At 40.7% G+C, this 27,003-nt stretch overlaps 1 protein-coding gene and 1 long non-coding RNA gene across 3 annotated transcripts; both read right to left on the bottom strand.

The window, feature by feature from the left end:
• On the bottom strand, window positions 1–26,543 carry LOC112554930. Its single transcript, XM_025223004.1, has 11 exons — window positions 26,189–26,543; window positions 26,013–26,102; window positions 17,522–17,675; window positions 17,098–17,203; window positions 16,097–16,254; window positions 14,050–14,796; window positions 13,317–13,531; window positions 3,157–3,310; window positions 2,829–2,940; window positions 828–979; window positions 1–542 (listed from the first exon to the last, which is right to left on the bottom strand). The coding sequence occupies exons 3-8, from the start codon at window positions 17,522–17,524 to the stop codon at window positions 3,277–3,279; spliced, it is 1,263 nt and encodes a 420-aa protein (XP_025078789.1). The 5' UTR covers window positions 17,525–17,675; window positions 26,013–26,102; window positions 26,189–26,543; the 3' UTR covers window positions 1–542; window positions 828–979; window positions 2,829–2,940; window positions 3,157–3,276.
• On the bottom strand, window positions 7,065–12,389 carry LOC112554958. Of its 2 annotated transcripts, none has more exons than XR_003097355.1 (8): window positions 12,340–12,389; window positions 11,652–12,022; window positions 10,053–11,481; window positions 8,936–9,258; window positions 8,537–8,738; window positions 8,097–8,258; window positions 7,572–7,652; window positions 7,065–7,347 (listed from the first exon to the last, which is right to left on the bottom strand). It is a non-coding gene; the product is annotated as an uncharacterized LOC112554958 (long non-coding RNA). The 2 variants fall into 2 exon arrangements; XR_003097354.1 differs by having other exon boundaries at window positions 9,009–9,258.
• Window positions 26,544–27,003: the final 460 nt, after the last annotated feature.

Here is a 27,003-nt window from a genome sequence, read left to right as displayed (position 1 = left end):
AGTTCCTGTAGGTTGTCACCAAATGTCTTCACCTCAAGTACGACCAAACCAAAATGTCGGTGAAGAAGAAGTACATCAAAGTCTCCTTGTTTCCAGTTTCGGGGCAGACACGACGGAAGACTGAGGGCTACAGGTAACTGGGCAACTGCGGCTGAGTAACAAGGTTCACTCAAGTACTGTCCGAACTTCAGCTGACTGAGTCCTACCAAAACTTCTTTCTTCTGTTCAGACATTGTCTGCAGACATTTGAGAACACGATTCATGGCGGCATCGTCTCTGGTATCACTGTCCTGAACTCCAGTAGCTTGAGGACTGGGAGCCTGACCAGCAGCAGGTGTAGTCATCGCTTGTTTGTTGGACTGACCGGCCTTTCCAGGTGCTGGCTGAAGGACCACAATACTCTCACCAGCAATGGACTCTCTGGTCATCGGCCCGCGGTTGAAGTAGACAGGAGGCAGGAAGTAGGCGTCAGAGTCGAGATCAGGGAACGCGGCCTCAACCCATTGTAACCAGAATGTCTGGGCTTGTTCTGATAATGTTAACTGCATCAAAACCGCTTTAGTAGATGAAACTGAAAGCTTGACGTATTACTATAAGTCAATTTCTTTCAACTTTTCTTTGACAAACCTTTATCATTTACTTTTACATAAAACTATTCCAGTTTTCGGAAAGGAAATATTTATTACAAATTACCAATGGTATTATTGTTTACCACTTAGTATAGTTCATGGTCAAATCGCTTTTTTTTAAATTGAACCTTTTGCTTATATTTATACTGTTAGATCCTCATGTAGTTTTTATTTAAATAAATGTATAAACAAACAAACCTTTTGATTGATGAGCTTGACTGCTTCGTCGACCTGAGATGGAACACCACGTATGGTGACAACTTTCCTACCGAGTACAGGTGACGAGTTGACATCAAAGTTTACGTCAGCGCCTGACTGTTTGCTCACCTGGTCAAGTAGACATATGTTTTCTGTAAAAAAAAAATTATTTTTGACTTTTGTATACAAAAATCTAGCCGACAGTTGCATTTGAAACTGTAATTAATACACCAAACTGAGTGGTAATTATAGTTTTCATGCTCCTAATATCTTGTAAAATGCATTTTACAGTCACTACCTTTATTCTTAACCTCATCTCAGTTATATTATCTCTTTTGGTTATACGCCATTCTCTAGAAAGTACGAACAATCAGCATGTTGGCAATGAAATATTATCTTCTTTTGTTTGCTTTCTGTTCAACTGTTCTAGTTTGCTCCTCGATGATGATCAACACCCAGGGTTGTCCATGGGACATATTTTTCTATCCCATCCCATCCCTTCCCTTCCCATCCCATCCCATCCCATGGCAATTTATGCCTGTCCCATCTCATCCAATCCCATGGGACGATTCCCATGGTAATAACATTCCTATGGACAACACTGCGCATTGTTCACATGTTAACAAAGTCATGGCATAATGAAACTGGAATAAAAAAGTATATTTCCTGTGCTTAAAAAGTCTGACAATGCAAGTTTCAGCGTAAATTTATTTTACAATATCAAGTATCGACTACCATTGGAAATACAAATGTGTGCTGTCCCATCCCGTCCCATCCCATGGGACGTTTCCCATTGGATTCCCATGGGATTCCCATTCCTATGGACAACCCTGTCAACACCTAACAAATAGTACATATCCTCACCAGGCTTTGGTCAACAGAAGACCCCAGTGATCGAAGACAACAACATTCTTTGACAGCTGTACTCAACCGATGGAAAAATATTGCAAAGAATATAACTATTTCTAGCTGAATATAGACGCTAATATCCTTCACTATTACAAAAAGACAATAAGCAAATCCCTATTCCTACTAGTTCTATGGGCAGAAGTCAGAAGGACGGTAGAAAGTTATAAAGGACGAAAGGGACTTTCCTGGGCTTAGCCACGCTCCAGATGACCTACTCAATGAAGGTGAAGATGAAACAACAAAGGCCATTACTGCTGTGTGCTAAAGTGTCTAGAAACGCGTAGAATGGTCCAACGAATGAAAGCAGTAATTTTTCATATTCTTTATAGAGAAAGGAACCAGTCTAATCATCCAAGCACGCAAACTCATGTTGAAAGGAACACAGAATCGTATCAGCACTGCGACAGAAAAACTAATAGTAACAGAACAAACTTTGCAACTGTTGTCTTTTCTTTTGCAATGAGCGAAGTAAACGCCGCAAAATCTCTTTGTAGACTTGCTTATTGACCAATATATCATGGTAGATGATAACAAAATCCTCGGCCAAGAACTGCCGTTTATTCAGGGTTTTGTGAGAAGCTGCAACCTGGCTGCTTCACAACGACAATGCATCTGCTGACACCAACCTGAGTATCCGGTAGTTCATGGCCGTACTGGAAAAAACACACTATTCACCTGATCTTGCTCAATGTGACTTTTGTCTTTCTCCCAGTCTCAAAAGGATCATCTGGGGGACCTGTTTTGAAGGCTTACAGGTTACAGACAGGGCTGTAACGACGGAGCTAAAGGGCATCTGAGATGAATCCCTCCAGCAGTGCATAGAACTATGCCAGACAATGAAGATACAATGCATCTCACTTCATGGTGTTACAATAAATGTTCAACCACGTAGTGAAATTGTTTGTGACACCAGCCCCGTTACATTGAGACACACCTCGGAACATCATCAGGATACCTGCGAGGTGGATTTTAAGAAGTTGCAACTGAAGACACATTTGGTATACATGACCGTGAAAAGCATCTATCCCTGTACAAGTTAAGGAACGAAAAAAAGAAATATTTCTCAGAGAATAACACGAAAACCAAACTCACCTGTATTCTGAAGTAGTGCAGCCTGTTCGTCGGTCACGGCGTGTAGGTGAACTTCGACTCCTCCGCCGCCTCTAGAACTTTCTCCTCCAGGGCCTCCTTTCCAGCATTGTCCCTGTAATATTTATTACAAATTTACATGGTAACATCCTACACTGAACTCCATATACACAGCTAGTCTCATAAAAATACGCATAAGAGTATATTTTACAATAGTTTTTACAAATCGTGAAAATTCTTTTTACCATTTATGCAAGTTGTAACCTCTTTCACCTTGACCCGTCTAACCCCAACAGAGTCACAGTCCTGGGTTGACTACACCTTGTCTCACCTGTTGTGAAGCAGACGGCGGGGGACCAGACATGGCTGACAGTGGTCTCCCCTCAGCAGGACCAAGTCTATAAGAGGCAGCGACTGTCGTCTGCGGTTTGTCAGGACAGGATATAGACTGTCATGTCCTCTCTGTGCTTGATGATGGTAGACAGCTAGGATGTCAAATATGGGCGACACTAGATGTAGTGAGATGTTTATTGTCCAAGGCATTCTACAAGGCAACCTACACTATAGCCCTATCCCCACTCTTTCGTGACATCACCCATTATTTTTTCCCAAACTTTTCGATAACCAAATACAACCAATTCAGTGAAATGTCTATGAAATACGGGGACTTATTGCTGACATCAACATTATAGAAAACGTTTATCTGTTTACCATGAAGCGTTTCGTGGGCGTCACTTCTCGCATTCCAAATGTTGTAGTTTAGGGTTAAGGTGGAAGTTGCCAGCCTTATATATGTACATATACATATACATTCCATGCTGGCTTAGACTAACTCATCTCCCTACGAAGTGTGTATCTAGGAAAGCACTAGTAATATTACAAAAGTTACTTCAAAATAATAATACAAAATGTGGCTGAACCATATAATGATAATACTGTACAAATTTAATTTTGGTATCGTTTGGGAAAATCAAGGCGTTGACAATGTTAAAGTTTTGTTGAATGGAGTTCAAACTCAGGCTAATAGACTGTCATCAACAGGACACGATACACTCACCAGTAGCTTATATTTTCTGTATATTCTTTTAAAACAGCTTTATCGAGTACTCCATATCTCTCACCTCATAAATAACAACTGTGAAGACACCTTACATTTACATGAGGTATAATGAATGTTCAGTGTCACAACCTTAGCTACTTTAAACAACAGTTCTCAATGCAATGTCCTTCTAGTTACAGTGACGAGACTAAAATTCACTTTGTGCTTGTTTGTCCTACGTATATCACATTTGAGAGAAAAGACTATTCCACTATTTTATAATTTTTATCTCACTTAAGATTGTCTGTACTCACGGTCGATAATAGTCCAGACACAAGATGACGCCTTGCCATTTACCTCTACAAAATGGAGGAATAAGGAATAACCCACTAGTCTTTACTTGGCCGGTGCTCTATCCTCTATTATTTCTTATCACAAGGTAGTGGTACAAAGTCCAGAAGAGATAACATTAACAGTGGGTTTTTTTATTTCTTGCTCGCTGCGTCATTCGACATAAGTCAAAATGTCAACAACAAAAAAATTATCTCCACTGAGCTGAACTGTTGACATCAAAACAATAGTAATAGCGCGACTGTTCCCGTCTACTGCTCTCCTACTCTTTCTCAAATACACACACTAACACACACTAACATAATAACACTAACACACTAACAGACACTAACACAGACGCTAAATTTAACAACCACAAACACACACTTACACACACACTAATACTAACAAACAAAAACACACGCTAGCAAACACACTAGCTCTAGCACACACACTGTAATATTAACACACAGCTACGCACAAACACACACTAAAACTAACAGACACATACACCCAAACAAGCACACACACACACACTAACCTTAACAAACAGACACACTAACGTAGACACTAACACATACAGACACTTTTGCTCACACACACACACACTAACACACTCAGGCACTATCACCATGTAGCACACAAGGCTAAATGTAGTCATATCGTTTTAACAATGGTTTTACTGCACAAGATTTGGAAAAGACGTAAATTCGTTAGACCATGAGCAGAAGAAGGTTGCTGGTGTCATTTGAGGAGACTTCTCTGTTGGCTCCATTATTAGGGGCTGTTTGTAGACATTTAGTTGATTAAAGTAATAATTACCTTGATTTATCCAGTGACAATAGTATCTGCCTGATTTGGGTTCTCACTGGGTGTGACCATTCTGAATTATGCGTCATAACGATCTATCTATCTAATCCTCATCGTGCATCAGGTTGTACATAAGGCCTCAACCAGAGTCCGACACCGATGTCGGTCGGCTGAAACCCGCTCCAGGTGACCCCATGTCCTGCCCTTTCCTTTCATCTTCCTTTCCACTGTTCTTCTCCAAGTTTCCTTTGGGCGGCCTCGTTTTCTTCAACCGTCTGGAGTCCATCGTATGGCGACTGCGTGATTGTCAGTTGTAGTGATAGTGAAAATGGTTATAAAATATTTTCTCTTTGGTGTGGAACACATCATTGAAACAAACTCCTTATAAACATTCCCAGACTATGCAAAACAGACAAACCACGGACATATGTTGGATATTAGTTCCTGGACAAACTGATTTGATCACATGCACAAGCAGAACCACCTACGCACTCACCGATCAGAGCTTTTCCAAATTCTATAATGAGGGAAGAAAAAACTCGTTTATTTACCCAAACGGCTTAGTGATGGATCTTGTCCAACAGTGGCACCCATGTACTACGGTCAGCACCGCCTGGCACGTCCGCCACAGCCTGCTGCTGACAGACGACTGACCAGGACACGCTGAACTCCGAGGTTGACAACAACATTTGGCTGGGGCTGAAATAATAGCCAGCGCCGACACCATCGGACACTTTCATCTCCAAGCTTTGCTCCACAAGAAACATGCGCACAAAGATAGAAGAGGCAATGGACAGCCAACAGCCACACAAGTACGTTAGAAACAGCGCTGAGCAGACGACTGGTGACGTCAAACACAACAAACGTCAGCTGATCTTTATCTGCCCTATCCCTCTACAGCAGGATAAAAATAGCCTGCGACACTGACGCTGAGGTTCGTCTGCTACGAGCGCGTCCATCGTAAAGTGCCTGGATTACATTTCACGGGAAATTACTAGAAAAATAGCAAACAAATGTCTGTTGACGACAATGTACAGAAATAATATACTGAGACCAGCTGACAGTTAAACCGACAGTGATGTCCATTCGCCTAACTGACTTAAGGGGACTGCACTCTCTTGTTCTTCGATCTGAGTCTCCTCTTGATCTGTGTTTGTTGTGTATTTACACTCATTTGTGTTGTTCTTTCTTTGTCTGCACCATACCGTGTCCACCTACACACAACTTCCTATCAACTGCTCCTTCTTACATCTCGCCATAATGATTTCTTCATACAGTTCGCCGGTGAAAAGGTCACACAGTCGATACAGTGTGCTTTATCGTGTAGTCACATATTATTCGTGTATAGACCTAGTGATTGTATATATATAATACAGCTAGTGGTCACATATACTTACCTACCAAAGATGTCATACATAAGAATGTGAAGGGTAGCCATGTTTTATCACCAGGTAGCCTACAGGTGTGTCTCACTGACTACACAACTCTCTTCATTCTGATCGTTGTAAGGCAGCCAGGCAAGCTATTTGGTTATTTGTTTGGTTATCGCTTTTTTATTTTATTATCAGTTTAAGGTTGACTACCGTTCTTTTCACATCGTTATTGTCAGCTTTTCTTTTTAGATGAAAGACACTGCTCGTTAGGGATTACCTTCTGTTGCCTGCTTCCTGAGTGAGCGGTGTTATCTTCATCGGTAGCAGCGCCTTCTATCTCTCTCGCGCACACACACAAACACACTCCCAAGGAGGAGTCAGTCAGACTCTCCAAGTTTACGAAGGAACTTTCTTGACAGAGGACAGAAATATCAGTGTGTCAACCAGTAAACTGTTAGTCGCATTGTGGTGAAAGTTCCAGTGTTTGGTTTTGGAGACCAGACATTGCCTAATTATGATCGTGGGGATGACACAAAAAGACATACACCGCACTTCCAGTAATTGGATTTATCAACGGGAACTTGATTAGAATTCAGGCTCCAACTGAACAAGAGTTGAATTTGTAAACCGCAAGGGATACCATGCCATCAATGTTAATCAAACAGTGGCGGCTAATCTACGTGTATCCGGTGAGTGAGTGAGTTGTGTAAAGAGGTCGTGTCCTTAACATTGATTCTCTCTCACCAAACAATGGGCTGAATACTTAGATAACATATTGGATATTCTCAGGAGCTAAGAACCGTGCAAAGAACATTTTTTACAACCTTTTTTATTGTTAACATTGACGTACAGAAGACACTTTCCATGTTCCAACATTTCTGTTGTCTGATTACTGCATCCAAAAAAGAACTTTCATCAAACCTTCCTGACACGTCATACTGTGACAGTTTTTCTCCTGCTATCAGGGACCCTGAAAAAACAGTAAGATTATGGGAATTATACATTTCGTGTAAATAAATATGATTAACAGCAACTTTTTTTGTAGTGTCCGCTTGAAGCAGGATCCAGACACGTGTGTATAGGATACAGATTACACGTATGCATGCATAGACATGTGTGACACATCCACACCCAGAGAGAAAGAGAAAGACGGGGTACAAAAAAATTATGAAAATATAAAGACTCCATACTCACTGCCATTGAGATACTATTGCTGACTATATAGGGACTGAAAACACCACGGTCAGTGAAAATTGAGCGCGCACGACAAGCTACCTGTACATGTGAACAAACAGAGTAAACCACTTGTAAATGTTCAAAGATCCCGCTATGCAGATGAAAACTATGTATGCTAGAAAACAGAGTAAACGAAGTGCAGCTTTGTGAGTGTCAACAGAACAAACACCAGTCTACCTGTCTTTGTGAGTAGATAAAGTAATGTCCATCTGCAAGTGTTACAAACCTCATGCTACTGTGTGCTTATCACAGCTATTCTAATTTATCGAATTTATTGTATTCTCAAAAGCTCAGCTCTATGTAATTTATCAGAAGTGGGAGTTTAAAAATAGGACTAGATTGGACTAGAGCTATTTTCAGAAATATTAACATTTCTTGAGCTAAAATAAATGTAAGCCGATGACAGTGAACTTTGTAAAACTACTCCCACCCTCCTTCCCACAAAAAAGACAATTAACATTGAAATATCAAGGACTTTCTCACATTGAACTGTCGGAACGGGAGACCACTCTGTCGTGCTAAGGGAGACGGTGCAGACCTGCGAGTTATCCTTCGGATTGAGTTCGTAGACAGTCACATTCACGGCGTTGCTATAACGACGGCCATCGATGGTAGCTGTGAGATAAAATCGCTTGATGGACTTTTCTGAAAATGAATGAAAGAAAATCTTGCTGGTTGAGTTTAACACATGGTCTTAGTTCTCTTTTTATTATCGTCGTCGTTCAGTAAATAATTGTTTTGCTTTCACCCTATGCAGTACGGGTATGGAGAAATTGATAATATACACGAATAGTAATTATCCGTACTTTTTTTTCCAGAGCTTGAATAAATTTACGTGGAGTTTGAATAAAAGTGAATATAAGACAATATTAAATCAAAAACGAAAACAATAATAAAGATCAAAAAGTTTAAGTGAAACTAACTTTTTCGGCACTGTGGATGAGGTCAGTTTTCTATTTTCTGCTCTACAAGCCAAATACATTTTTGCTGCATGTTTGGAGACGAACTCAAAGGCTTGATTGGGGTTACTGCCGCCGAAGGTCAGGTCACAGGTGAAGTAGAAGGCGTTCTGTTCTATTACTGGTCCATCGAATATCGGCGGGTCAGTCAGACGAGGGTAGAGCTCTGCCACTAAAATAAAATCAGGTGACAGACTACGGTTGGCCGACAAGCCCATTGCAAAGACTTAGAGTCACACAGAAGTCGTTAATAAACAAGAAAATACCGGACAGCAGTACGCAACCGAGAATAATGAGATTTGTTAAGATTTTAAAATTTAAAGATATCTTGACTTTTGAAGCATCATTATCTCCTTTTGTCACCATAAAAGTGCCCATAGTGCATCCTTTTCAAATCTCCGTTCACACACAGATGTTCATTTTAGTGTCTACTCACTATCTTCCCGCCATCAGTCCGACACAAATGTTGTTTAAGACACAATGAGGACAGTTGATCGTCGCTAGGAATAACTTAGGGAAAATCCATTCTACGTCGACCACAAACCGGTACCAGCCGGCGGTGAGGCCATCGTCACACAGTAAAGGTTCTGGGTAGACCGCCTTATAGGCTACACTGCGGTGGATGTCCGTCAGGTTCTTGTAGTTGCCATGGACACAAGGGTCAGACGCCGATTGGGCAACGACATCTGGGCAGAATGCAAACAGTAATTAATGAGCAAGTAGTATCCACTAGTATAAAACTGTGAAACACGTGGAATGAAAACAAATTCCACACACCCACTCATTGGCAAAATCAAAGCGTTGGACACCTTCAACTATTTGTTAAAACTTAAAAAAAAAAATACTCCAAGACTATTATTAGCAAAAATGGCAGTTTACTATATCTTCCCATTAACGGTGTTTCTATAATTCGTTTATATCCTCTTTTACTGATAGTCATCATCTACACTACTTAAGAAATGCCAACATCAGAAGTGCTTTAATCAGATTTACAGTATGTGCCTCTTTAATAAAAGTCCATACCCTTAGGCACGTACGACATAGGTTATCTTCGGATTATAACTGTCCATTTTGTGCAGATATAGATAAAACAGAACTTATTTGTCCAAGGTGTACCAGAGAAATATATACCTTCAAAATTTGCTTCTCTTTAAAATATCAGACAATGAAGATAGTAATTGCTCTGAGAGATTTCCTTAGGTTCCCGAAAATTATTAGCTACAAAATAACACAAGAACAAATACGGAAACTCGTTTAATTCGTTGCAAAACCCCATAAATACTGATTAAATAGACATCATGAATACTTATTGGTTTGAATGGCCTTTCCATGTATTTTTAAAATTAGAAAACTGCATTAAACCTAGATGTCTACAAGGGATTTCTACTTTTTCCTTTTGGTATCTATCTATTCTATTTAAAATGTTTAGAAAGCAGCTCAGACTATATTAAAAGATTAACTCCATATAGAACTGACTTACTGTGAAACGTTGTAATGGTCAATAAGGACGACCACAGGAACCATTTTATTGTTTGTAATCACCCCATGTCCGAATGTAAGACTTGAACTGCGGTTTAGTATTTATTAGAACACCTTATCTGCTCTTCAGGCGGAGGAATACACTTGAAGTCGGTGTACATTGTATTACACAAGCAACCAATCGTTTGTGTTTTGGGATGTCCCTATGACACACATGAAGTTTGCTTTCGAAGACAAACTACTCCAAGAAACAACATATACAGCTGGAAATCATTTCTGTTTACCATTTGATCCATTTCATGCTCATTTCAATCGAAGTTTTCATCAAATTAAACAGCGATGACCTGCCATGTAACCCTAACCCTGTTTTATCATCGTGCCAGATTTTCGTTTAGGTACGATTGAACTGCTGTAAAAATGCGTGTCAGGTACAAATCTTTACTAAAACATTCTGTTTAACCTTATTTAGGGTAGATTGCAAGAATGAGAAGCCGATTCTCAGAAGAAGAAAAAAAGATCCTGCGTGGTAGTCATGACTCTTTAAAGTGAGAGAACGAGTGAAAATGCTGAAGAGTACTGAGAAAAGTGGAGACAACTGAGAAAGATGGATACAGGAAACAGTTGTGGATCTGTGTGTTTGTGAGTCTGCTGTTTGAACACAACTTTGTGCTTGTGTTCTGTATCCGAACACTACTTTTAAAAGCTTTCTGCTGTTTGTTAACATAGAATGGCGAGAATGCTCTTAGGCCTGCAGAGGTCTTCTGTCTACAAAAACTAATTTCACGGTGTTACCTATATCTGAAAAGAACACTGTGCTTTTTGTTTGTGTGCTGGTGTATTTGTATGTGTGTGTGAGAGAGAGACAGAGGGAGAAAGAGAGAAACACGTCATAACGTTTCCATGAATGTATGTTTACAATTTTTTTTTATTTTTTATCTGATATTAAAATACAAGAAAACTTACATAAAAAAATAGGAAATAATTAGATTCATTATATTTTGATTACAAACACAACTTCTACTATTTATTAACATTAAAGTATCATTCCACTAGCTTCAGGGAGACAATCACAAGTTGTGACGTACAGCGGGACATGAGGTCAAGTCGGGGAGTGGTAAGATCTAAATACTTAGGTGTAAATAAATCAAAATCAGGGTCCTCCAGACAGACGACGACTTTTCTCTCCAGACCACGAACACGATTTCCACCCGCCACCCACACCACGTCACTGCGGGCCGTGGCCACGTCCTCGATGTCATCATCCTTCATCATCCGCACTGGGATACCCGCTTCTTGCAGTCCTGTGACCACACCCCACTGATCACTAATGTCATTCCAGTACAACACCAGCACGTCTCTCCACTGTAGACAGGGTGGTGTTGTGCCGACACTGGTAGAGGTCAATGTTGTAGATGTTGTTGTGCTTCTCCCTGTCAACATGGAGATAAACAATAGAATCGTGACGTCATCACGTAAACTGAGAGACACACGTCACTAACACAGTCTTATTTACAAGACTGTTTCTCACACGTTCGTTATTTATCACATAGGTAAGTGTTTAACTGTAAACAACGTTACACTACACAATACACACACCTACCTGTAACACCAACACGGAGACTGTGTAGGAAGCTGGCCACCTCACGACCGCATGTAAAACAGTCACGAGGCATGAGACCTGGGTGACCCTGACCTCGGTGATACAGTCGTGTGACTGGCGGGCCGTCTGTGTGGTCGGGCACACCTCGCTCTCTGTACGGCAGTACCTCACGGTGTCTAGTGATCCTCACGTCCTGCTCGACTTCCCTGACGACGGCCGGAGGAGAGCGGAGTGGTCTGGTTAAATATTCCACTTGCCAGCCGGCGGGTGTGTAGTCTTGGAAACAACTTGCCGCCCACAGATGGAGACGAGGAACTCGAGTCAGCAGCAACTCACACAAAGTCTGGAAGTAGTTGATTTTGTAGTCACGACTGTAACACAGGATGTAGCTACACGCGTTACACTGTGTACTATTATTAATGTGTGATTCTGTTTGTGTATCATGTGTAATATCGTTACCAATGATGTCATCAACTAAGTGATGTCACAATAATGATACGTGTTGCAGCACAATCTGTGTAACAGCCGATGCTTCAAAACAAATCTATGTTGACAACTCAACACCTCCATCAGGTGTCACAACTGTTGAGGAAACATCACCTGTTAAGCACCAAATAGTTGTAATGCAGTAAATCCAGACAGCATCTACCTATGTGTCTATCATCACATCACACGCTGTACAACTCACCTGTACTTACTCCCTACTTCATCAGCGATGACGTACAACGACCCTCCGCTCGCCGCCTGTGACAAGTCGTTGACGGCCTTCTCCACGTCTTCACCGTCATCAAGGTGATACTGCAGGAGGTGAGGCTGACCAGGTGATACACCTGCTGACTGTTGTGTCTTTACTGTCTGCAGCAACAGGTGATACAACATGATGCACGCTGCAAGACTCCCCCTCCACGTACTGACAACGTAGACGTGGTGACCACATCGCAGCCACTCTATGGCCATCAGCAGCAGCACCACAGTTTTACCTGTTCCGGGCGGTCCGGCGACAAAGAGTGTGGGAGGCGCCGTGTGTAGCAGGTGAACTTGCTCCGGGAAGAGTGTTATTACAGCAGTGTAGCACTCTCCTGTCCACCACACGGCCTCACCCAGGGTCTTGACACTCACACGTGGAGGACATGTGCATGGCACAGTCACTGTTGTCGCCGGACCGCAGAACCTACAACAAACGAGTGTGACCATTTGATGTTTAAACATTCTGGATAACCAGGCTATCCGAGATTGCTTTCGCCTTTTCCTTTAGTATCTTTCGAATAATGGGCACATTTAGTGCTCTTGGTTTATTTATTCCATTGAGTAGACAGTCCTGAAGGTTAGAAAAGGGGATTTTTGGAATACTTTCTTTTTTTCGATAATACTCCTCACTTACTTGCAACTTCTCTTACAGAATAGTGTTTTCTTGATGGGTGTCGCTGTTTTGAGCCTTGAAGACCTCTTGCTTCGTGCTAATGATGTAAGGTGCGTGATGTGTGTCACTCGGCACAACACTCTGGGTAGGACTGTTTATAGGGGTACCTTGCATGCTGGTTAACGCAGAGACAGAGACCAACAGAGCCAATGACTTCATCACGACCCATGCTGTTTTCCGGACAACGAAGTACTTACCAAAAATAATATACTTTTTATATCATATCATACATTTCTACAACTCACCTGGCTACCAGTGTCTTGTACACGTCACGTGTCATGTGACTGTCAGGTCCAGCCCCAGCCACACGTCGCTGCCACCAGTGTCCGAGTTCCCTCAGCACGTGACTACTGACGTCCCACGGGGTCTTGGGGTCAGACAACTGATCAGAGGTCAAACAAAGACCAGCCGCGCCGGCAGCATCTGCTGTTTGTGGTTTTCCAAGGCAGTGACACAAGTCCTTTACAGAAATAAAATTCACGATCAGCAGCGAAATGCGCTAAACAGTTTCCACCTGATAGGATGCCTCATACGACCTTTAAGCTACATGCTCTTCACCCCTGCCTTAACCTATGCTTTGCTGAAGATTGGAAACGTTCCATAGCTCTTACACACTATACTTTAAGGTCTTGCTAATTAGTTGGGTAAAACTGTTGACACCACCTCTCTATCCATCGACACTTTTCTTGTCAAGTGAGACGACCTGAATTACACATTAAGGAAACAGAACTACTTCTCATTCTTTCGTGGAAGAGTACGCAGGTAAGGTCCTGACTCGGCTTAAAACTGTTTTAAAACAATAGACCCTAATAATTGTTTTGGCACCTAAAGTACTAAATTTGTGTATTTTAGAACTTCTATATCTCCCACATAAGATTTGTCATTCTTGTCTGTTATTTAACACGACATCTATCAGACCTCTATCATCAAGACAATGGTTTAGAATTAATATTGACAAACTCAACCTACGAATATTACCTGAGTGAGTTGATTGTCACCAGCAATTGCCTGCTCTACCTGATGAGCAGTGAGGTTTGGGACAGCGATGGTCTTAGTGATGCGCAGACCGGGAGCAATGTCGGACACCAGGTGAGACAACATGGCCTCCGCCTTGTCCAGTTGAACGATGGCCTGTTTTAGTTTCTTTCGGATGTTCTTTTCCATATCCTGCTGTGACAGACCAAGTTCTTGTACGTTGTCACCAACAGCCTTCACCTCACAGACCACAAAACCGTACTTCCTGTCAATAAGAAGCACATCAAAGTCGCCCTTGTCCCAGTTTTTCGGCCGAGGAGGGGAAAGACTTGTAGCTAAGGGCACCTGGGCTGCTGCAGCAGCATAACAAGGTTCTCCCAGGTACTCCCCGAACTGAAGTTGACTCATTGCAACAAACACTTCACTGTTCTGTTGAGACATTTTCTGCAGACAAAGGAAAATGCGCTGCATGGCTGCATCATCTCTAACATCACTGTCCAGAACTACAGTAGGTTGAGGACTGGAACTTTGAACAGCGGGAGATGGATTCACCGTTACTTTGCAGGACTGACCGGCCTGTCCAGGTGGTTTCTGAAGGACAAGAATATCCTGACCAGCAATGGTCTCTCTAGTCATGGGCACGCGGTTGATGTAGACAGGAGGCAGGAAGTAGGCCTGTGAGTCAAAGTCAAGGAAGGCGGCCTCAACCCATTTTAACCAAAACTCCTGTGCTCGCTGTAAAACATCTTCCTGCATCAAAGTAATTTTTAGAGAAAATGCTTACGAGATTAGTCGGATTATTCGTGAATTGATATGTAATTTATTTACTATGCAAAGAACCCTTGTTGGTTTATTTGTTTTTCCTACACTTTACATAAGAAAGTAACAGAGTGTAAAAATACGTCTTTTACTTTTCTTGGTAATAGTATATTATTTTAAAATAACTATTTTACAGGGACACTCAAGGCTTGTGATAAGGCTCTGGCGACGGTCAAATGTTTCAAAACTATATTTAGTTACAATTATAGAGCACGAGAGCGATACAGGAGAAATAAAGGATTCGTTTCTTACTTAATTACCACTTATTAGCACTATTTCGGTTGCCGATGTTTATAAACATTGAAAAAATCCAGTGAAATCGACCCTTGTGTCCTTCCGCCGAGAAACCACGATAGCTTCCCGAGATGATCAAGCAGACTTGTCTCCTTATGACATCAGTCTCCTTATGACGTCAGTCTCCTAAAACGTCAGTCTCTGACAGGAAGTGTCTGAGGTCATTGCAAAGATTTGACGTCATCTGTTTATTGTATGACGCACTCTGTGTGTAAGGCTTGTAATGCTCTGTCTTTTGGAAACTGATGAAAAGAAAATTTTGAATCTTTTTCCATCTTTTCGTGGCAATCGTCTGCAGCAAATTCACGAGGCATGGTTCTCACTATGGAAACCTCACGTCATAGGGTCACGTGACGGAGAACGAGACTTCGTGGAAGCAAAATAAAGAGTCCCGTGTAATTTCTCTTATTAAACACAACATTCTACTAAAAACCTTCAACGTTTTCCACATGAACACACATATAAATAGAAGAGATTCAAATTTATCCTACTCTTTACGCGATTCTAAGCAGTTTTATTTTGCCTTTAGAATCCCTTTAATAATCTTAAATTTAAAATGACATTAATTATTAACACATAAGCTTTCTAACTTTCTAACTAAAGAAAAAATCTTAGACGTAGTCTGTGACTTGATTTTTTACAGCTATTAACCGGAGGACAATTACTATTAGCATGAATTTTCTGATCAACACAATAATTATTGCCGATTACGAAAAAGAGCTGATTTTGCATTTTGATTAAATGTGTGTTAAATACATAAAAATAGGTCAGAAATGACTAATTTTAATTCAGAAACATGACTTTTAAAAAACATTGTTGACCAGTGTATTAGCGTGATTTATTTTTATTGACAATAATGACTTTATCCATCGTCACTTCGTGGACATCTCTTTTTGATGACTTTAACCTTCACCGCTCCTTAATGTAGTTACCACACCTGCGATCCAGTCATCTGATTGAGGAGCCTGACAGCAATGTCGATTTGTCTAAGGTCACCCTTTATGATGATAGTCTTCGTGTCAGGTACGGATTTGGGGTCAACCTGTACATCAGCACCTGACCGAGTCCTGACCTCCTGGAGTCGGCGCGCGTTACCTTCAATAATGTAAACAATATGAATTATGTTAAAGGATTACAGTACAGTCGTACAGATTATTGTTTGTGTCTTCATATTTTGTCACTTTTGTTTAGACATTTACAATGCTGACATGACAGTAACCTGTTTGTCACAAACTCAATGAAGGTGTTGCAATGATCTCCTGTCTTGGTCCCAGTGGGCAATTTAAACATGGACAGGTGCTCTAGTTACAGTAGGTTACAAATAAAAGTAGAACATGTTCACTGCGAGCTGCAGCGTTGAGATGTACAGTGAAAGGAAGGCAAATTATATATATATATGGTATAAAACAAACAACAACTTGCATCAAGAATAATCATGTGCGCACCAACATCACACACACACACACACCGACATTTATCTGAGGTTGAGCAGCTAGACCACAGATGGCACAAACGACTTCAGGTGTCTGTTACTTTTACATATTGGCAAGCAATAGCGTTTACCTGAGTCAAAAAATACAAATTCTCTCGTTAGTAAATGTTCAGGTATATATATAAAATTCCTGAAGCTTTCCTGTTTGTTGGTGGCAAAAAGACCTGAAATCCCTCTGTCCGACACCAATTATCTTAGAATAGATGTGAACAATACTGTTCAGACTCTTTCTATCATGGACAGAGACATTGCAAAACCAGCATACAAATGAAAATGATAAAAGACTCAATAAACAACTGGTAGAAACCTGGTACAGTTATACAAATACAGTGTAGAGACCAATGTGTACAGATTTATGTGCAACACAATCCACCCCGTGTCTGTAAGTCTTACAGCCTGTCTGCTCACAATGCCACTTGTCTGTATTTGCAAGAAATACAACTCACCTGGGTGTGTAAGAAAAGCAGCCTCAGCATCAGTCACGTGGAGCAGACAAACTTCGACTTTCCCTAAAGCTCCTGTACCAACAGCCGCCTTCTTTTTGTGTTTGTCCTGTTGGTGAAAACATCAGGTGTGACAATGAGATTAAATTAAATACAAACATATTCTAGATGTGAGGTGCACGTGAGAGGAGACCTGCTCAAACTGGAAACAATTTGATGATTAGAGTAACATGAGTGACATTACACCGACCTAGCGGACGTTTTGTCACGTGTACAGCGACACAAAGTAACGAGACTAAAAATAGAGAATACTAGTGGCGGACTAACTACATGTCAGAATGTCGGAAACAAACTTTGAAGGGTTACGGCCATACGACTGTGTGTTAGAGAGAGAGAGAAAGAGAAAGAGGAGATGGCCAAAGCATACCATTCTCTTCAGCAGCTACAGCGACTTTCCTCTCTCACAACAGGTAACCAGACAGGTAACAGTCGTCTGCCCTCAGCAGGACCCAGTCTGTGAGGAGCATCGTCTGTCGTCTGCAGGAAACTCAATGTAAGCTGTTCACTGAATGAAGCAGATTCTGAAAAACAGCCAGGATGTCTCCCCACTTACTGTCACAATCAAACACAATGCTTCGCTTACTCATAGACTTTTGTATATTGCATGTACTTTACACAAGCAAACTTTTTTGTAATAAATAACACTTTGATTTCTGAGCTCTAACTTTATACGCTGGTGGTGCGATAATTTAACCAGCGGTTTAGTGTCTTGTTAGGAACGTGGGTTATTCCCCTTCTTGAGTTGTCACTGTCACGTGATAACTAGTATAGTGCTATAGTGTTGGTGTCGCACTCTTGCTTTCCCGCAAGTCTAGCAGACACGCAGACGGACGGACAAGCGCAGGGTAGATCCGGTAGTTCAATGGCGGCCTGTCCTTCTGTCCATCAGAAGTAAACGACGGTCTGTGTCGGGTCGCTCAATGAGGGAGAGCGGCGATGGACTGTAGACCAAGCCCCGTATGCTTGTAGACCGTAGAAGGGGTTTAAATGAGTGTAACCATAACCCACGAGTGTAGCGCTGATCGGGCCCAGTATGCATGTAAATCGAATTAGGACAACCAAACAACCGAGACAACGTTTAACTACAAGTAGGTTACATTAGAAATGCTTCTGATCAACGTCGCTGTAGTGTAGTGCTTACGAACGGCGTCTTAAGATTGACAGTGAGTGTGTTCAAGACTTAGTGCCTAGCCCCTCCACCCCACATCCCCTTCCACCGCACGTGTGGTCGCGCGAGCGGCGCGCAGCGCGAGACGGACAGCAACAGCGGGTGACGTAGTACCCAAGCTGCCCTGTACAAAAAGCGGGCGTAAGGCAGCGTCCGCGCACGGCCCGGTGGTGCAACGGTTAGCGCCTGTCACCAATACAGTGGAGGTTGGCTGCCCAGAGTTCATTTCTCGTCTCGGGCACGCTGTTCTTTCTCTGCACGTGGCATCTGTTTACAGGGCTGACTGCTTGCCGTGATCAGAGACGTTAAAGCTCCGTCTATGCACGGCGTAAAACACCAATCCCCCCCATAGTGCGAAATCGCCGAAAGGTTGAAGCACTTTCCTACTAAACAACAAAAACAACAACAACGTCCGCGCCTTTTCTCTCGGTACGAGAACTGGTCCTGCTTGGTATGGCAGTAGGTGACTTTTTGAGTCTGAGTTAGCGAGAAGTACCAAGGCGCAGCGATGCATCTGGTCCGCTGGAAATAGCGGCTCGCGACACTCAGTCTCTTTCTTTTTTTTCCCCACCCTAGGAGTTAGGCGTTAGGTTTTGGCTAGGTAGGTAGGCTAGTATAAGTTTGGTAGTTGTTTTGTTGGTAGATGTGTATATTCTGTAAATAAATTTATGTCTTTGAACTGTAAGCACTCGTGTGAGCGTGTTAGTGTCAGCGAGTACTAGTGTGTCGTACGCATGTCTCCATGTCTGATTTGGCGCTAGGGTGTTAGCGAGAGGCGCCGGTCAGTCCGGTTACATATACAATAGAAGTTAAAAATAAGGGAAGAGGAGGCGAAGTTGCACAGGAAAGTAGCCTAGTCCAGGATCTGCACACTGGACTATATAAGCTGTGGAGCATCTTCTTTACCTCATAACCCAAACCTATCCTAGTAAATCTGATATCAGAAAATCTGCATTTTTCTTCTCATATTCCCACCTCTAATCTACATTACTGAAAATGTCAGCATGTAGTGTATTTTCTGTAATCTCTTATTGCTGTAGTTATAATGTCCCTAGAAAAGTGCCAGATAGGATGAACATGATGTGTTGTTGAATATAATGAGAAGCAGGAGTGAAAGTGGAGTTTTGTTTGCATGCCTGTGTGACAATGAGAGCGAGAGAGATGCAAGAAAATGTGTGAGTGCAGGAGAGACAAAAAGTAAGAGAATTGGAGAATGTTATTGTTATAGGTAAGAGAGAGAGATTGAAGAAACCAGTGCTCCAGACCCTTACCCCCCCAAAAAAAAAAAAAAACCATGACGCTCAGCCGTGTGGACAGGTGTTACTGTGACTCAACCTTTTAAAAAAAGAGATTTTATGGAGAGTCATCATGCAAAAAGTAAATTCTTGAGGTTTGCACATTGAAGTGCCCTGAATGCTCTCAAGCTAGTAAATGAATGAGGAGCAGGAGTGAAAGTGGAGGTTTGCTTGCATGCCTGTGTGAGAAGAGCATGAGAGATGCAAGAACACGTGTAAGTACAGGAGAGAGACTAAAAGGTAAGAGAATGGGAGAATGTTTTTTTTATAGATAAGAGAGAGGGATTGAGGAAACCAGAGTTCCACCCACCACCCCCACCCCCACCAAAGAAAAACCCTGACGCCGACCCTTGTGGATAGGTACTACTGTGACTCAACCTTAAAAAAAAATGATTTTATGGAGAGTCATCACACAAAAAGTAAATTCCTGAGGTTTGCACATTGAAGTGCCCTGAATGCAAAGACAAATGAAGAGTCTTGAAATGTAAATATTTACAAATATAGCTTTGCTCAGTCAAAATTAAGTTGTCTTAAATTCTGTACATCATTAAACTGATAACCCAGATGATGCTTTATTTAATGATTGAAAGCAATTTACTATTTAGTACAAACACATCTACCTAGACTTCATTGCATTTATAAAGTGTCTACGCACATGCTAAATATAAAGAGTGGCATTAGGAGAGGGCAACATTGTAGTAAATGTGGAAAACTGTTTGATATATTTACTAAATATGTTGATTCGAACACACAAAATATAATGTCATTGACAAATGACAAACATTTTTAATACTAGAGATAATTAAATCTGCTAAGTTACAAAGCAATTGCTTACTTACAAAATAAAGTGGTACATAGTAAAAGAACGGATGGCTTGATAAAAAAATAATTTCTAGTTTCCTACATCTAGCACCATACCCTTTGCAAGCACACCTTTCACTTACTATTTAGCAGTTGAAATAAAAAAAAAAATTTTGTGTGTGGGTGTATATATATATTCCTTCTGCATTTTTAACATAGCATAAAATTTCCATGAAATCAATAAAACAAGTTCTCCTGCAGCAATATGTTCATATATCGAGTAAATGCCAATTTCCTGACAATTTACTAAATGCAACAAAAACCCAAATTCCTCTGATTGACACCAATGATCTTATAACTAGCATTGGCAATAGTGTTCAAACTGTTCCTATCATGGACAGACAATCACAGCATTTGGCATGTTTAACCAATGCTTATATTTGTGGGTATTTAATTTCATAACCTTTTGCTTTAAGAATTCTTGAAGAAATATTTTGTGTAATGTAGCACTACTTGGTTCATTCCTTACATCTTCATTTGTGCACTTAGTTCATGTTTTTCAGAGTGTCATCAGTTTCTGAACCTTCTGATTCAAGAATCTTTAGTTTCTTCACCCTTTTAAGGATATTGAGATATTCAAAATATACATATATTCACACGCATGACCATATAACATATGCAATCCCCCTCATTCACACTCACACACACATTCACTGGTCAGTTTGTAACAGTTAATACATTAAAAGCTAATTTTTTGCCTCACTCACTTGTTCTTTCCTTCTTCTAGCCCTTTAATGCAAATTGGATTACTGCATATGTGATCAAATAATTCAAAGTATATAAACACATGTAAACAGCTGAAAAGTTTTGGAGGTGATTTCATTTCTTTTTGGTCCTCTATTTCATTCTTACCTAACCACAGATATATGTATACATATATTCTTACTCATATCTGCTTATATATATAATTCCTTACATACCTACTCATATTTACATATATATATATTGCCCCATGGTGCACACAGCCACTCATATTCACACTCATATATGTATATAATCCCCCATTTTACACACACATCTGCTTATGTATACATGTGTAACCACCCTACTCACACAGCCTTATATCTGCTTGTAACTCCCCCCACACATACACGCATAGATCTCTGCTTTTATATGCATGTAACCTCCCTTACACACACAATCATATATGTGTATATGTGTCACGGACAGTCCGCGGACACGCGCATTCTTTCCACAAACCAAAATATCCTGATCGCTTGAGGGTGGGCGTACCTTCTTAGAGGCACGAATAATTATTCAATTCAAATACAATGTCAAATGAACAAAGGCAAAGTATCCACACTCATAGATTCACTCCTTCATTTCGCCACACAAAGATATATTACCAATATGTTATCATTCATGGCCCACGTACTATTAAAGTTAACAATAAACTCGACTCTCATAAATATTGTCACTGATGAAGAATAAAACAAATGTTCGTTCTTGATGAAACATTAACCTTTTATATTAAGTCTTTGAGTCCCTCCCAAGTCCTCTATTCTAATTAGTCCCACTGATCTTCTTTCCACGAAGTCTATTTATATTGAAAATAAATGGTTTTTACGTACCAACAGTTTACAAAGCAGGACGTCTCGGTCTTGCGCATGCGGCCGCCTCCGAGGTGTTTGGCCGGATGATGTTAGATTAGCTGAAGGCCGGGAGGAAACCTTTCCTCCACCGGCGCTTACTCTCCGGCTGTTAAGAACTGTCCCTTCCAGGCGACAGATGGAGGTCGGTGCACCAGTCTTACACCAAGTTTTTCCGTTCTGGGACCGTTGTTTTCTCGCTTACGCCAGTTTGTGGTTTCTTGGCCCCACCAAGAAACTGTTCTGCGGGATGCCCAAGCCACAGAGCTCCCCACGGTGCGAACACGGACTACAGTGACTCACGATCTGTGAAGTACATCCACCTGTAGTTTAACCACGGTATTACTTCCCGTAATACTTTTTCCGCTGTCGCAGCAGTAGCGAGAAAGTCCCGAGAAAAATCCACCAGCTCTCACTTCGGTTCCGCCGTTAGCTCTCTGCCCACCGTTTTTTCTCTAACGTTATTTTCCTCAATCTTTTACGTCACCTTATTTTGACATCACAATTTACGTCATTTGCTCAAGGGCAAACAACTTCCAGCCCACTACCCTAAATCAAATCAACCACGGTTGTCGATCTTCCCTCCTAACCCCCTCTACTAAGTACTTATCCGTTACATATACATCCGTCATTAATGTCAGTTATCTAACTTCTGGTGTTATTTATGTCTTACTATCGTGATGATCTCAGTACTGACTATATGCCTGCTACTAAAGTTTGAAATCACTCCATCCTTCTTACAATATGTGACCCTCCACTACGAAATGAGTCTTGAGTCGGAAATTTGAGATTTGCCAAATTGCATATTTTTAAAAATTGCAGGTTCAATTTAAAGCATTTGTTAAACATACATATTAATTCTATTCTGTCCCACTAGCAAGCGCCCAGCATCTTGCCTCACTCAGACAACCGTCCACATTTATAAAACACTGACAGAGTGTTAAAGTTTATGTTGACACTTTCCACCTTGCAACTGATATGATTTAAGGAATGAACATGTAACGACTATCACACTTTTGTAGAAAATCGCTTTTGATAATAACACATACACGTAGCCTTTAGAGCCTGATAAAGACAAAGTAGAAAATATATTTGTATTTGCATGGGACATCTATTTTTGAAACATCCAACAACAATCGTATATGGAAAGTAGAGCTAAACGACCTTCAGTAAAAATATTACAACTATAAAACTAAATATGCAGTTTACAGTTTTCTTATCGACCTGGGTTGTGGTATTTTTATTTTGAAATTTTTGGTTGTATACATTTACGTGTTTTCCTTTTTTCTTCTTTAAGAAAATGAATGAAAAAAGCATCTACTTACAACTCGATAAAAATTAGCCACACAATTTTATGGAAAATAAATTTATTCAACTATCAAGTAACAGTTTGGGTTTAGTAAAATGACCTGAGTGTCCCGAGGAAATATTAAATACTTAGTCATCATTGTGAACCACCACCTTTACTCCACTACAAGTAAAAGTAATCAATACAAATTAACATAGACTAACACATATTTGTGTTTTCTATCGGTGTTTTAAATTTAAACCCATTTTGTGCAGTAGATTATAAATTACAGTTGTCTAAAGCTATCCCTTAAACTTTTTCACCTAAAAACATTGGATGATAATTTTGTAATATTTGAAACTGCATATCTCATAAAAGACCTTTAAAGGTTGTAGAAAATTTGAACACTAGTCTATAGTGGTTACTCTAGCAAAATACCCGTTTAGTTGTATTTAGTAATTTAGTATTTGAAAAGACATGTGGTGTCTTCATGCAAAATGACCAAGCGCAAACCCTTTAGTGTCAATGTTTTTTTTCCAGCTTGCAAATTAGTTTTTCAGTCACTTGAGTAGAAATCAGTGTTTTTAACTTGTCATACAATGTGCTTGCGGCTTGTAAGATTTCACGATGCTAAATGGAAGAGCCTCAGACATGATTAAATAATAAATAGTCATGGCTGTGACGGAAATCACGATCTTTACACAGCAATATCTCCCAAACTAATAAAGATGAAGACTCAGTTGTGGTTTATATATATATATTCTTGTACCTTTATGTGAACTTACAAAGACATACACTCAAAAACAAAATAATTTTCTCTGCCGATACTGATTAGAAGGGAAACAATCAGTTGGCATGAATAAAGTACAGTGATACCTCGGTTCTCGAACATAATTCGTTCCGGGAGGACGGTCGAGAACCAAATTGTTCGAGAACCGAAGCAATGAAACCCAAAGGAAATAATGGAAACTGGATTAATTCGTTCCAAGCCCCAGAAAATGCTATTTACTGGCCTAATTTGTATATAATAGATGTAGAAAAACATGAGTCTCAACAAGAAATAAGAATAAAAGTGTATTTATTAAAACAAACAAAAAATAAAATGTACTGTACAGTACAGTAATTGTGTTTCATTTACTGTACTTACAAATAAGGAGCAGTTTCTCCATTTTTCCATTATCTGAGGCTTTGCTTAGTTTATCAGTGTTACACCTTTGGCAACATTGGCAGCCTTTATAACAGCTTTTATTCTTAAGGAAAGTAGAGATGGTTGATTTTGGCATGCCATACTCAGCAGACAGATCCGAAACACGTGTGCCTGTTCATATTTGGCAATGATTTCTTCTCTTCTAGCTCAATAGTTGTTCTCACAGCTTTCCGCTTACCTTTGTCTGCATTACCACTTCTGGCTTTCTTTGGACTCAAGTCTAAGGGTTAAATTCAGTGTACAGTACAGTAATTTGCAATACAGTGATACCTCGGTTCTCGAACGCCTTGACTTTCGACCAAATCGGTATTCGACCAGGAAATTCGAGAAAATTTTGTCTTGGAATCCGAACAAATATTTGGAACTCGAACATCCGAACGTCCGAGATGAGCCGTACATGACTCTCTCCACAAAAACGTGACTCTCTCTCTCTGCACTCACACTGATGACGCAAGCAAGGCGCGCTGGGCTGAATGAACGCCATTCGGCTCAACTCGGCTCATCTCGGGACGTTCGGATGTTCGAGTTCCAAATATTTGTTCGGATTCCAGACAAAAATTTTCTCGAATTTCCTGGTCGAATACCGATTTGGTCGAAAGTCAAGGCGTTCGAGAACCGAGGTATCACTGTAGTTTGTTAGTGTCGCTAGGCGATGGCGATAGCAAACTGATTGGCGGCAATGTCTAAAATATCTTTTTGAGGGAGCCGAGCCCCCGGCCCCCTTATTGCCCTCACCCCAGTTCCTACTCACTGCAGTGTGAAGACACTGTGACAATGTGAGTTCTACATAAACGGGAAAGTCACTACGTCCTCCACCCCGGGTGTCAGAAGCTACCCTGGGGTCGCCGTGTGACAGTTCTATTATTAGCTTGGCTAATGGCGGCTGAGCCGATGCCGTGTAGGTGATGACGGACTACACAGTCGGCTGACAGTCAACAGCCATAGTGACATGACAAAATGTAATTGAACAGTCATATTATACCAATGAAATGCCTTATCGTATAAGAAAGATATCAATGACAACCTGGTCCTAAAATAACCCCACATCAAAAGGATCATTGCTTAAGAGACATGTTAAACCGATAACAACACAGATTTTTTTGTAAACAGAAATAATATATCTGTTGATTACCAGAAATATTAGTAATAACAAGACTAAACAGAATAATATTGTCTAAAGAAAAGTTATTAAGCAAGGATATGCAAGAGACGTGAAACACAAGTGACAATAACTGTGACAGGTTAGCTGGAGCATGTGGAGAATATAAATGTACAGGTGTGTGTGTGTGATTGATTAGGTACAAATGCGAGAGACTGTGTGGATACATTTTTGTACATTTCAATACTGTTCACACTGCTCATTATCGTTCATACTGATTACATTGGCTACTATTAACCATACTGTCTCTTACTGCTCACACCGTTAATGACTGAAGACAAAAACACTTACAGTCTGTCGTCACTTGAGGTCCGCTAGTCTGTGGTGTCGCTGTATTCAAGTAGTTCATGTGTTCACTGCATTCCACTTACACTGGTGTGACTACACGAAATAACATTTACTTATCTGTCTTTTCAGTAAAACAAGTAGAAGGTAAAAGCATATATTTTTGAGAGTGTGTGACTTACCCCTCATCAACTTGATCATAAAGAGGATGTCAAGATGGCGGAATCATGACAGGTCGACAGTGAACAAAAGTTTGCTGTCAAAGTCTATGTTATCGGGTTTTTCCAAAGCGTTGACATGATTTGAATGGAGATTTGTCAGAATAATTTATGTACAGATAATTAGGCCTGTCTTTTTATGTTTATATAGAAATTACAAGACATTAAATGTTTTATTAATGACAACAGACTACGTTCAATATGTGAAGTATGTTTGTCATCATTCATGCGGCGTCTCTTGTAGAACAGGACACAGACTAGCAACACAGGCTTAGGCCTCAATTTGTGATCTGAACCGTCTCATGTTTTCTGTACCAGTCTATTGTTGATGATGTCTCATTTTTTCCTTTTCTATCTCTCTTCTCTCTCTCACACGCACAAACGCACGCCCAAGGAGGAGTCAGCCAAAGGTGTTGTGTGAGGCAACAATTTACAACCTACAGATGGAGGTGAGCAAGTATGTCAGCAGCTTGTCACACAAAGTCTCCAAGTTTACAGAGGAACTTTCTTGACAGAGGACAGAGATACCTGTGTGTCAACCAGTCTACTGTTAGTCGCATTGTGGTGAAAGTTCCAGTGTTTGGTTTTGGCGGCCAGGCATTGCCGATTTATGGTCGTGGGGATAACACAAAGAGACATACACCGCACTTCCAGTAATTGGATTTAGCGACGGGAACCTGATTAGAATTCAGGCTCCAACTGAAGAAGAATTTGAATTGTAAACGCAGACCAACCGCAAGCCATGCCATCAATCTAAAAGATACAAACAGCTTGGCGAT

The sequence above is a fragment of the Pomacea canaliculata genome, linkage group LG14 (assembly GCF_003073045.1).
Source record: "Pomacea canaliculata isolate SZHN2017 linkage group LG14, ASM307304v1, whole genome shotgun sequence".
In the NCBI taxonomy this organism is placed as follows: domain Eukaryota; kingdom Metazoa; phylum Mollusca; class Gastropoda; order Architaenioglossa; family Ampullariidae; genus Pomacea; species Pomacea canaliculata.
The sequence above is the reverse complement of the archived record's forward strand: the minus strand, read 5'-3'. Positions and strand labels throughout refer to the sequence as shown.